Source organism: Oncorhynchus clarkii, chromosome 20 (assembly GCF_045791955.1).
Source record: "Oncorhynchus clarkii lewisi isolate Uvic-CL-2024 chromosome 20, UVic_Ocla_1.0, whole genome shotgun sequence".
Lineage (NCBI taxonomy): Eukaryota > Metazoa > Chordata > Actinopteri > Salmoniformes > Salmonidae > Oncorhynchus > Oncorhynchus clarkii.
In genome coordinates, this window is record NC_092166.1 from 82,409,396 (window position 1) to 82,421,786 (window position 12,391).

General features: G+C 41.7%; 2 protein-coding genes across 2 annotated transcripts; one reads left to right on the forward strand and one right to left on the reverse strand.

The window, feature by feature from the left end:
• Window positions 1–102: 102 nt before the first annotated feature.
• LOC139375727 (mitochondrial genome maintenance exonuclease 1) lies at window positions 103–4,186 on the forward strand. The gene is made up of 4 exons (XM_071117541.1): window positions 103–886; window positions 1,010–1,250; window positions 2,359–2,491; window positions 3,555–4,186. Exons 1-4 carry the CDS (start codon window positions 334–336, stop codon window positions 3,687–3,689), a joined length of 1,062 nt encoding a protein of 353 aa, XP_070973642.1. The 5' UTR covers window positions 103–333; the 3' UTR covers window positions 3,690–4,186.
• A 5,285-nt stretch (window positions 4,187–9,471) lies between these two features.
• LOC139375728 (cystatin-like) lies at window positions 9,472–12,271 on the reverse strand. Its single transcript, XM_071117542.1, has 3 exons — window positions 11,992–12,271; window positions 10,226–10,330; window positions 9,472–9,777 (listed from the first exon to the last, which is right to left on the reverse strand). The coding sequence occupies exons 1-3, from the start codon at window positions 12,199–12,201 to the stop codon at window positions 9,697–9,699; spliced, it is 396 nt and encodes a 131-aa protein (XP_070973643.1). The 5' UTR covers window positions 12,202–12,271; the 3' UTR covers window positions 9,472–9,696.
• Between the last annotated feature and the right edge of the window lie 120 nt (window positions 12,272–12,391).

Genomic DNA, 12,391 nt, shown 5'->3' on the forward strand with positions numbered 1-12,391 from the left:
AAGACACACCTTCAAATGATTTACTGGACTTGTAGTTTTTTCTATCATGTCCCACGCAGGATTTACGTGAGAAAAAAATACAAGCCCCGGCAACCTCTCGCTGTCCGGTCAGAAAGTTGTAACAAAAATGGCGCGACTTTTGGGAGAGGTGACGACTATCATCTAACTTAATTAGTTATTTTCTATCTTCATTAATTATTTAATGAAACCAAAGCATAACTTGGCCGTTGCTGTCTTGAGTCACTTTAAATATCTAGCGACAAACGCAAAGATACAGACACAGTGAACGTTGTAGGATATATTTATTTAACTAGTTAACGTTAGCTAGCTGGAATGCTTTTACATCAGCTGTTGAGATGTGCCCAGCGTGTTGGGGAGTCATCTAGGGTTGTCAGTGGACTCTTCTCCCATTGTACCCGGACCTCCTTGAATACTTTCTCCACCTCCAATGTCTCTCCAGCTCGCAAGAAAAGCAGTCCATACAGTTCCGTGGACAGCGGACGCTACTCCTCACTCTTCAAGTCAGTTGTGTCCCACAGAGTCAGTGCTCAAACTCCCGACATCATAGAGGAACAAGATGTTCAAATCTACGGACCTGTGATAAAGTCCCCAACACCATCTAATCGAAACACAACACCTTCCAAAATGCCTAAAATCCTCCACCCGTTGCTCAACCAAGACCGGGTATTTGATTTTGGCGAAACTGAGCTAGGAGGGGCTCCAGCCAGAATTATCCTACGGAGGGGTCAGGACAGGGGCTCAGTGCCCAGTGTGACCCGTATCCTACAGGAGACTATGTCCCCGGAGCAACAGTTTTACCTGGAGAGATGGAGGAGGAAGATGATAGCTCAACTGGGAGAGGATGGCTTTAAGGAATACAGTCAGAGTAAGTAGGCAGAACCTTCTGATTCTAAAGTTTTTTTTTTAAGGCTCTAAAATATGAATGTTCTACAAATGAGGACATGATACGCACACTGTCATTCAAATGAACCAAATGTTTCTATGTTAGATCTCTTCAGGCAAGGGAAGCTTTTCCATACGGCCGTGGAGAGTGTTCTCCCGTTGACAACAAAGGAGGTACCGGGGGAAGATCCTGAGGAGGTACCAGAGATGCCATCGGAGGTAGAGGGATACATGGAAAGTGTACGCCATGTACTGGAGGACGTTAGGGGAGTGAGAGCCATCGAGAGCCGTGTACAACATGACAAACTAGGCTATCTGGGGATTGTGGACTGTGTGGCTCGCTACAGGTAAGGATGGTGATGATGGCCACGTTCCAGGCTAACTACATTGCAGACCACTAATAGATGTCTCTCTCAATAACTTGATAGGTGTTCAACATGTCAGCTAACCACATCACATGATGTAGTAATCTGATGTAATTCATTTTCTGCAATGTAGTCGACTCAAACTCTACCTGACCTGTCAGTTTATTTGGCCAACTCACACTTTTATTCATTCTCTCCACTTGTGTGATTTTATTTATTTTATTTTATTTAACTAGGCAGTCAGTTAAGAACAAATTCTTATTTACAATGACGGTCTAGACAAAAGGCCTACTGTGGCGATGGGGGCTGGCATTACAAAGAAAAATATAGGACAAAACACATCACGACAAGGGAGACCACAACACTACATAAAGAGAGACCTAAGACAACAACACAGCAAGGCAGCAACACATGACAACAACATGGCAGCAGCACAACATGGTAGCAGAACAAAACATGGTACAAACATTATTTGGCACAGACAACAGCACAAAGGCAATCATGTAGAGCCAACAATACATCATGCGAAGCCGCCACAACTGTCAGTAAGAGTGTCCATGATTGAGTCTTTGAATGAAGAGATTGAGATAAAACAGTCTAGTTTGAGTGTTTGTTGCAGCTCGTTCCAGTCGCTAGCTACAGTGAACTGAAAAGAGGAGCGACCCAGGGATGTGTGTGCTTTGGGGACCTTTAACAGAATGTGACTGGCAGAATGGGTGTTGTATGTGGAGGATGAGGGCTGCAGTAGGTATCTTAGATAAGGGGGGGTGAGGCCTAAGAGGGTTTTATAAATAAGCATCAACCAGTGGGTGTACAGAGATTACCAGTTTACAGAGTATAGAGTGCAGTGATGTGTCCTATAAGGAGCATTGGTGGCAAATCTGATGGGGGAATGGTAAAGAACATCTAGCTGCTCGAGAGCACCTGCTAATCTAGAAATTATGTCTCCGTAATCTAGTATGGGTAGCCAGATAAAGCCTAGTCCTGGATTATAAAACATGCATGCTCAATGGAGAATCTAATTTGGAAGGGCCCTGAACTAGTTTTAAATCTGTTTCTGGGAAACTAAAGCTCAGCCTTCCTTCCTCAGGGGTGTGCTGTGTGTGATTGATTGGAAGACATCGGAGAGGTCTAAACCTTTCCTCAGCAACACCTACGACAACCCTCTACAGGTGGCAGCCTACGTTGGGGCCTTAAACAATGACGTGAACTACAACTACCAGGTAGGTATGATTTGAGCGAGACCCCCAGTGATGTAGTGGTAAAAAAAAAAAATTATAGGTGGGTAAATGTTGACCGCAGTTTGTGGTGAGTTACAGTAACGCTCCCACAAACTTAAAATTTATTTTTCAGCAGAAGATGGGTAATCACTCACGCAAAATACAAAAGCTGCGTAAACGGTATTTCCCCTTGTTTACCCTCCACTACACCACTGGAGACCACCATACTCTCTCAGCCTGTTCTAATTCGCTTCCTACCATTCCTCCTTGGCCCTAACCCTTCAATGCTTGCAGTTCTGGGTAGTTATAAGCCAGTATTGTGAAGGAGCATCAGTTCTTTAGGTTCTGGGTAGGTATACGCAGTGTAGTGAAGGAGCATTCAGTTCTTTAGGTTCTGGGTAGGTATAAGCAGGTGCAGTGAAGAAGCAATCAGTTCTTTAGGTTCTGGGTAGGTATACGCAGTGTAGTGAAGGAGCATTCAGTTCTTTATGTTCTGGGTAGGTATAAGCCAGTATTGTGAAGGAGCATTCAGTTCTTTAGATTCTGGGTAGGTACAGTGCCTTGTGAAAGTATTCGGCCCCCTTGAACTTTGCGACCTTTTGCCACATTTCAGGCTTCAAACATAAAGATATAAAACTGTATATTTTTGTGAAGAATCAACAACAAGTGGGACACAATCATGAAAAGGAGCATTCAGTTCTTTAGGTTCTGGGTAGGTATAAGCAGTATTGTGAAGGAGCATTCAGTTCTTTAGGTTCTGGGTTGGTATAAGCAGTATTGTGAAGGAGCATTCAGTTCTTTAGGTTCTGGGTAGATATAAGCCAGTATTGTGAAGGAGCATTCAGTCCTTTAGGTTCTGGGTAGGTATAAGCAGGTGTAGTGAAATAACTTCCAGTATGGCTGCCACCTTACAGATTTGCAAACGTCCAAGGGTTAGGGCCAAAGGGGAGGGGCACGGAGCAAATTGGGACTGGCTGACTCTCTCTGTCTCCGACCATGAAACATGACCATATCTCTTTCCTACGTGCTAAACTATGTGCTTGATTCCCCCCCCTTGTCTCTGCAGGTTGAGAATGGACTGATCGTGGTGGCCTATAAAGATGGTTCCCCAGCCCATCCTCATCGACTGAGCTCAGACCAGGTGCTACAGTACTGGGAGAGATGGCTGGTACGACTAGAGGAGTACACCGAGAGGAGGTGAAGGAGTGGTGTCTTTGCTGCTTGATGTAGCAGATGGACCTAGAAGTACTCTCACCCCCAGATACAGAAAGTACCTTGGCTTTTCTGACACTCGGTCACATTTGACTGGTGACTTGGACAAAGGAGTGTCGCAGTCTGCTCAGAAACAGACAATTTAGCATGTTTTACTCTTGACCTGTGACAGTCTTTTTGCGTCATTGCCCGACTTTGAGCTTGACAAGTTTGAAAACAGTTCTTATTTTAGTGTAGTGTTGTATTCAAGCTAGAAAATGCACTGCTTACACTGTGTTGAGAATGTTAAATTGTTGTACAGTACAACATTTTGTCTAGTCTAAACTTTTTGAGTTGTTTTGCTTTTAAAGTATAAAACATCACATCTGAGGAAATCGAACCACTAGGTGGTAGCATCAGCCTGTGAAAAGTTCAGCAATCAACTAACAAAGGTGAAGGAGAGATGGTTTCTATTTTTAGTTTTATACAATAAAATGATTAAATGAACAAGCACCCTCCATTTCATTTATTATTATTATTATTGAATTAACATTTACCAATCAGATCTCTAAACACAACACTGATAAAAATGTTATAGTTAAGAATACAAGTGGAATATTTTCCTTTGTTGTGTTCTACTGTAAACCACACAGTTTACACTAAAAATGAGCATGGACAAACACAAGCACAACTTTATCTTCGCTAGTGTTAAAGGTATTTGAATCATGTGCATTGATAAGATGCATATAAAAGCATCATATTTAATGACTGATCAAAGTTCATCCATACAGTTTATATGTTTTTATTTTATTTCACCTTTATTTAACCAGGTAGGCTAGTTGAAAACACCTTTATTTAACCAGGTAGGCTAGTAGAGAACACCTTTATTTAACCAGGTAGGCTAGTTGAGAACACTTTTATTTAACCAGGTAGGCTAGTTGAGAACACCTTTATTTAACCAGGTAGGCTAGTTGAGAACAAGTTCTCATTTACCAACTGCGACCTGGCCAAGATAAAGCAAAGCAGTGTGACACAGACAACACAGAGTTACACATGGAATAAACAAGTCAATGACACAGTAGAAAAAAGAACGTCCATATACAGTGTGTGCGAAAGGCATGAGGAGGTAAGGCAATAAATAGGCTATAGGAGCGAATAATTACAATTTAGCAGATTAACACTGGAGTGATAAATGAGCAGATGATGTGCAAGTAGAGATACTGGTGGGCAAAAGAGCAGAAACGTAAATAAAAACAGTATGGGGATGAGGTAGTTAGATTGGATGGGCTATTTACAGATGGACTATGTACAGCTGCAGCGATTGGTTAGCTGCTCAGATAGCTGATGTCTAAAGTTGTTGAGGGAAATATCAGTGTCCAGCTTCAGCGATTTTTTTAATTCGTTCCAGTCACTTGCAGCAGAGAAATGGAAGGAAAGGCGGCCAAAGGAGGTGTTGGCTTTGGGGATGATCAGTGAGATATACCTGCTGGAACCATGTGCTACGGGTGGGTGTTGTTATCGTGACCAGTGAACTGAGATAAGGCGGAGCTTTACCTAGCATAGACTTATAGATGACCTGGAGCCAGTGGGTCTGGCGACGGATATGTAGCGAGTGCCAGCCGACTAGAGCATACAGGTCGCAGTGGTGGGTGGTATAAGGTGATTTGGTAACAAAACGGATGGCACTGTGATAGACTGCATCCAGTTTGCTGAGGAGAGTGTTGGAGGCTATTTTGGTGCAGCTGTGGCCGGGTGAATGTGTGCTACGGGTGGGTGTTGTTATCGTGACCAGTGAACTGAGATAAGATTCAGTTGAAGTTGTAAGTTTATATACACTTTAGCCAATTACATTTAATCTCAGTTTTTCACAATGTCTGACATATAATCCTCGTAAAAAATCAATTTTAGGTCAGTTAGGATCACTTTATTTTAAGAATGTGACATGTCAGAATAATAGTGGAGAGAATTATTTATTTCAGCTTTTATTTCTTTAATCACATTTCCAGTGGGTCAGAAGTTTACATACACTCAATTAGTATTTGGTAGTATTGCCTTTAAATTGTTTATCCTTGGGTCAAACGTTTTGGGTAGCCTTCCACAAGTTTCCCACAATAAGGTGGGTGAATTTTGGCCCATTCCTCCTGACAGGGCTGGTGTAACAGAATCAGGTTTGTAGGCCTCCTTGCTCACACAGGCTTTTTCAGTTTTGCCCACACATTTTCTACGGGATTGAGGTCAGGGCTTTGTGATGGCCACTTCCAATACCTTGACTTTTTTGTCCTTTAGCCATTTTGCCACAACTTTGGAAGTATGCTTGGGGTCATTGTCCATTTGGAAGACCCATTTGCAACCAAGCTTTAACTTCCTGACTGATGTCTGGAGATGTTGCTTCAATATGTCCACATCATTTTCTCCCTCATGATGCCATCTAATTTGTGAATTGCACCCGTCCCTCCTGCAGCAAAGCACACCCACAACGTGATGCTGCCACCCCCGTGCTTCACGGTTGGGATGGTGTTCTTTCGCTTGCAAGCCTCCCCCTTTTTCCTCCAAACATAACGATGGTTATTATGGCCAAACAGTTCTATTTTTGTTTCATCAGACCAGAGGACATTTCTCCAAAAAGTCTGATCTTTGTCCCCATGTGCAGTTGCAAACCGTAGTCTGACTTTTTTTATGGCAGTTTTGGAGCAGTGGCTTCTTCCTTGCTGGCCTTTCAGGTTATGTTGATATAGGACTTGTTTTACTGTGGATATAGACACAGGAGTCGCTGGTGGACCTGTGAGAGTCTGTGAGAGCCAGAAATCTTGCTTGTTTGTAGGTGACCAAATACTTATTTTCCACCATAATTTGCAAATAAATTCATTAAAAATCCTGCAATGTGATTTTCAGGATTTTTTCCCCCGCATTTTGTCTGTCATAGTTGAAGTGTACCTATGATGAAAATTACAGGCCTCTCTCATCTTTTTAAGTGGGAGAACTTGCACAAATGGTGGCTCACTAAATACTTTTTTGCCCCACTGTAGGCACAGCAGATCCCCTTATTGTATGGGACACTTTTAAGTGTGCCTTTAGAAGCCATGCAACTCAGTACTCATCAATAAAACAAAAGCAATGTCGATCAAAAAAAGTCCATATTAACAAAGGAAATTGAAGGACTAACAGTACAGTTAGACAGCAATAAAAACGGTACTATAGAGGCACAGAATAAGTTAGAGGAAAAACAAAGAAATGGAGGAACTTATTCAAGAAAGATGCCGTGTAATATATTATAAAAATAAAGCCAACTGGATGGAATATGGGGAAAAATCTTCAATATAGAAATGCTACCAATTTTTTTTTATTAAAACTTGTTACAAATTGAGTCACGCATGATTCACCAAATGATATTTTGAAAGAGGAAGTAAAGTACTTTAAGAATATGTTTTCATTTCAGGCTCCTCCATCTCCACTAACTGAAACTAATTGTATGGATTTTTTTTTCTAATAATATTGTAAAATTAACATCTGTACAGAAAGACTCATGTGAAGGCCAAATTACAAAGGAGGAACTTATTGATGGAATTAAAGCCTTTAAGGATGGGAAAACTCCAGGGCTGGATGGCATACCAGTGGAAGTATACCAAACTCCAGGGCTGGATGGCGTACCAGTGGAAGTATACCAAACTCCAGGGCTGGATGGCATACCAGTGGAAGTATACCAAACTCCAGGGCTGGATGACATACCAGTGGAAGTATACCAAACTCCAGGGCTAGATGGCATACCAGTGGAAGTATACCAAACTCCAGGGCTGGATGGCATACCAGTGGAAGTATACCAAACTCCAGGGCTGGATGACATACCAGTGGAAGTATACCAAACTCCAGGGCTGGAAGGCAGACCAGGGGAAGTATACCAAACTCCAGGGCTGGATGGCATACCAGTGGAAGTATACCAAACTCCAGGGCTGGATGACATACCAGTGGAAGTATACCAAACTCCAGGGCTGGATGGCATACCAGTGGAAGTATACCAAACTCCAGGGCTGGATGGCATACCAGTGGAAGTATACCAAACTCCAGTGTTGGATGACATACCAGTGGAAGTATGCCAAACTCCAGGGCTGGATGGCAGACCAGTGGAAGTATACCAAACTCCAGGGCTGGATGGCATACCAGTGGAAGTATACCAAACTCCAGGGCTGGATGACATACCAGTGGAAGTATACCAAACTCCAGGGCTGGATGACATACCAGTGGAAGTATACCAATCTCCAGGGCTGGATGGCATACCAGTGGAAGTATACCAAACTCCAGGTCTGGATGACATACCAGTGGAAGTATACCAAACTCCAGGGCTGGATGACATACCAGTGGAAGTATACCAAACTCCAGGGCTGGATGGCATACCAGTGGAAGTATACCAAACTCCAGGGCTGGATGGCATACCAGTGGAAGTATACCAAACTCCAGGGCTGGATGGCATACCAGTGGACGTATACCAAACTCCAGGGCTGGATGGCATACCAGTGGAAGTATACAAAACCTTTTTTTATATACTCAGAGGACCATTATTAGCATGTTTTAACCACTCCTATATAAATGGTAGATTCAGACACGCAACAAGAAGGTCTGATATCATTACTGAAACCTGACCCAAGTGGTATATATGAAGATCCAGTCCATTTACAAAGTTGGAGACCTCTTACACTTCAGTGTTGTGATGCAAAAATCCTAGCAAAATGCTTGGCGCAAAAAAAGTATTGTCAGATATTATTCATCCTAATCAGACAGGTTTTTTACATGGACGATACATTGGAGATAATATAAGACAAGTACTGGAAACAATAGAATACTATGAAATATCTGGGACACCAGGCCTGGTTTTCATAGCTGATTTTGGGAAAGGCTTTTGATAAAGTACGACTGGAGTTTATATTTAAATGCCTAGAATATTTCAATTTTGTACAATCTCTTATAAAATGGGTTAAAATGATGTATAGTAACCCTAGGTGTAAAATAGTAAATAATAGCTACATCTCCGAAAGTTTTAAACTCTCTAGAGTAAAACAAGGTTGTCCACTATCGGCATATTTCTCTTTATTATTGCCATCGAAATGTTAGCTGTTAAAATTAGATCAAACAATAATATTAAGGGATTAGAAATCCGTGGCTTAAAAACTAAGGCGTCATTGTACGCTGATGATTCATGTTCTTTTAAAACCACAATTAGAGTCTCTCCACAGCCTCAGAGGATCTAGATACTTTTGCTATTCTCTCTGGATTAAAACCAAATTATGATAAGATATTACGTATTGGATCACAAAAAAAAAAAAATGCTAATTTTACATTACCATGTAGTTGACCAATTAAATGGTCTGACGGAGATGTGGGCATTCTCGGTATACAAATCCCCAAATAAATTTTTATAGAAAGTTAGCAAAAAATAGATTAGATCTTGCTACCTTGGAAAGGAAAATACCTGTTCCATTTGTGGAAAAATCACCCTGATTAACTCTTTAGTCATATCACAGTTGAAGGTTAAAGCCGAAGTGTTTATTAGTTTACTCCAATTGGGGGATCGGCGGTAGGGTTTGCGGGGAATAATAAAGGTATATTCTTTTAAAAAGTATGTCTATCTATATAGGTATGTGTATGTATATGTGTATATGTATGCATGTGTGTATGGTTATATATATTTACCCCAAAAATATATGGGGGATTGGAAATGATATAGACGATTACATTGATGGAACTAATATTCTTTCCGCAATATTTAGCTGATCCAACCCTTAAAATAAACAAACCACATGTAGATGTAACAAACCATTTCTTTATTTAGTTCAACTATTGCACGGAGTTTACAAACTATTTTAATACTACATTTAAGACAAGTTATTTTTATTGGTGTGGGAATGAATAAAGTAAGCAAATTATTAGTTGGATTCTTGTTTATATAGTCAGAGGTTGACCAGCATTAGTAATACATTGCACTAGTAATGGGGAAGACGAGACGAAGTCGTCTCTCCTTTGGGTCTTTACGGCTGGCAGTCATTCTTGATCAACTGGATCGCTCCCAGCCAGGGGCGGCTCCACACCTCAAAGGTGCACTGGTTGGTCTGAGGAAACAGGAAGCAACACGAGTTGGTATGATCACACACCCTTTCAGGAAGTATAACACCTGACAAAACGTTTGTTGGACATTGCATCTGACTGCCTGAGCTACAAATCACCTTACAATGTATTATTTGTAGAGTAGTCAGGCAAAATGTACCCACAATTAATCATGATTATGCTCTCAAACACTGCCAACAGACATTAGTCTATAGAAATGTCAACTGAAACTTCCCTTTGCAAACTCAATACTGAGCCAATAGTGAAATGGGTAACACGTTACAAGTAGGATTTCCTAATGGTTTATAAAGTAGTTACCAATGTGTTCACTGTTTAACAGGTTATAAACTAAAAATGAACCATTCTTAAGCTGTACATGTAGGAAGCACTGAGCTGAAGTGCCAGTATTGCACACAAACAGATCTGGGACCAGGCTAGCCTTGTGGTCCTTACCGCAGCTGGGTCCTGGTGCACAGCGCAGTCCTTCTCCACACCTCCCTTCCTGCACAGGGTCCTGGCCATCTGCACTGTGAATATGTACTTCATCCCAGCTACCACCTGTAAGCAGAGGATGGTCAGCACGTCAGACCACGGACATAGAAATCCCCCATCTTGAATGAGGAACCTGTTCTAGTGATTCTATTTCTATGGCTAGAACTGAACTACTAAAAACAGTGCAGATGACCGCATGGTTTAAAAAATGAGTCCACTGCATAATGGTCAAGTGAGCATTGTTCACTGAGCCAGAGGATACATAAGGCAATGTTAATCTTAATCACATTAGTCCTAGCGTGTTTACTCCCGACAATAGGCTCCCATTGTCTCCACTCATCACCAACTACGTAAGGGATCAACGAGGGGGCTATGCGTTCTATGGAAAACAATGAACGACGTGGAAGGCTTGTTCCACGACACTAAAGCGGAGTGGAACCGACCTTACACGGAGTTAAATTATTTTCCAGAGAATGGATAGAACTCTGAGTTGATTATTCCTTTTACGTCAAAACTATAATTTACCACAAGTGTGTTCACCATCCAGCGAAGTAGCTAGCAAGTTGACTAGATGGCTACAGAAGTTTCCGTTGTAACCCAACAAACATACTTGCTTGTTTAGCTAACCATCAGTCCTAGCAAAATGTGACTTTTGCTTTCAAAAGTAGCTCAAACGTTATTTTTCCCCCCCAACTATAGCATTTAATTATATGGTTCAAACATACCCTGCGTTATAGGTAATTATACAAACGGGTGGGTCAGAGCAATTGACGACACCGGTTGAGTCACTATTAGGGCGCACCTCGCTAACCATTTCACACCGGCATAGTTTAATGGATATATAAAGAAATACAGGTCAAATTAAATGCAGCTAGTTTTCTGCCCTTTCCGCTTCAATTTGAAGTGATTGTGTTAGCTAGTTCCTCTGAACAACAGTGTCCTGACAACATTACCTATGCCAGGTGAAATAGCACAGCTCTATAGCTCATTGTTAAGTGTATATCTAAATACAATGTCACTAGAAAACGTAAACGCAAATACTTTTCTGTTATTCTGTCTTCATTGTTTTGACGTGACTAATTTAGCCATAGTTGGCTAGCAAGCAAGCAAACAAGGGATAAGACTGTTGCCAACTAGTATTTCAATGGAACATTTTGAACGACTGACTGACTGGTCGAGTCTCCGGTAACCGAAACCATAGAACGAACGACCAGACCGCTTGGGCAGCAACCGTAGACTTTTCGGGACTACATCTCGTGAAATAATGAAATAGTATGAATAATCAAAATAAAAGTTAAGATACTATGTCAATCAATATTTGAATATGTTGGTAACCCGTTGTATAAAAGTGATAAACGCCCTCGAAGCTTGCTACTTCCAGACACAAATGAGAGAACCTCTGACCATTCCACTTGCACCAGCTCAGCTGGTTAGGCTGTTATCTGGAGCGTCGGTGACCAACTGTGCTGCAGACAACAATTTAATTACGAATTTTGGCCGACGTTTATTGACACCGGTCATATTCGATAGATGAATTTACGAATGCACATCATTAGTTATTCTGCCTCTGGCATACAGACGAGATTGTCCTGAAATTAGAGTAGATAGCCAGAGTGAATTTAAGTATTGAACAGCGGGATGAAAAATTTAAAAAACTACGCACACAACGAACTGCCAACACTGCCGTCCTTCAACTAAATGAAATAATCTTTAAAAAAGGGACTGACCTGTTTCTGAACCTTGACAACCTTGGCCATCTGCCAAACATACAGGTCGTTTGTTCCCTTGTTGTATTCGGCCACCGCGAACTGCAGCGCGTCTCTGGTAGCTTGGTCCGTCATATCTGCGTCCATGACGCCCCCCGCCATCCCATCGGCGCTCACCACGATGAATGCCACCGCGAGCAAAGGAACGACGATCTTCCAATTCATGAGCATTTTTCTCGTCTGATATCGGTCTTTACTGCAACTCCGATCGTAACAAGTAACGTTACACCACAACACATCCTCGCCTCCGACGACTTTTATATAAACTTTTGTATAAACGCGATGACGTCACTCGTGCTTGTTGAGGGGTGGGGCTGATTCGGACTCCACTAATAACATCAACACATAAGCGACCGCCTCC

Excerpts from the sequence above, each read along its gene's own strand:
- LOC139375727 (XM_071117541.1), top strand. The coding sequence starts at position 334 with ATGCTTTTACATCAGCTGTTGAGATGTGCCCAGCGTGTTGGGGAGTCA. Across the intron at positions 887-1,009 it reads CTTTAAGGAATACAGTCAGA|ATCTCTTCAGGCAAGGGAAG; the intron begins GTAAGTAGGCAG and ends TTTCTATGTTAG. Across the intron at positions 1,251-2,358 it reads GACTGTGTGGCTCGCTACAG|GGGTGTGCTGTGTGTGATTG; the intron begins GTAAGGATGGTG and ends TTCCTTCCTCAG.
- LOC139375728 (XM_071117542.1), bottom strand. The coding sequence starts at position 12,201 with ATGCTCATGAATTGGAAGATCGTCGTTCCTTTGCTCGCGGTGGCATTC. Across the intron at positions 10,331-11,991 it reads TTGTCAAGGTTCAGAAACAG|GTGGTAGCTGGGATGAAGTA; the intron begins GTCAGTCCCTTT and ends CTCTGCTTACAG. Across the intron at positions 9,778-10,225 it reads TGCACCAGGACCCAGCTGCG|ACCAACCAGTGCACCTTTGA; the intron begins GTAAGGACCACA and ends CTGTTTCCTCAG.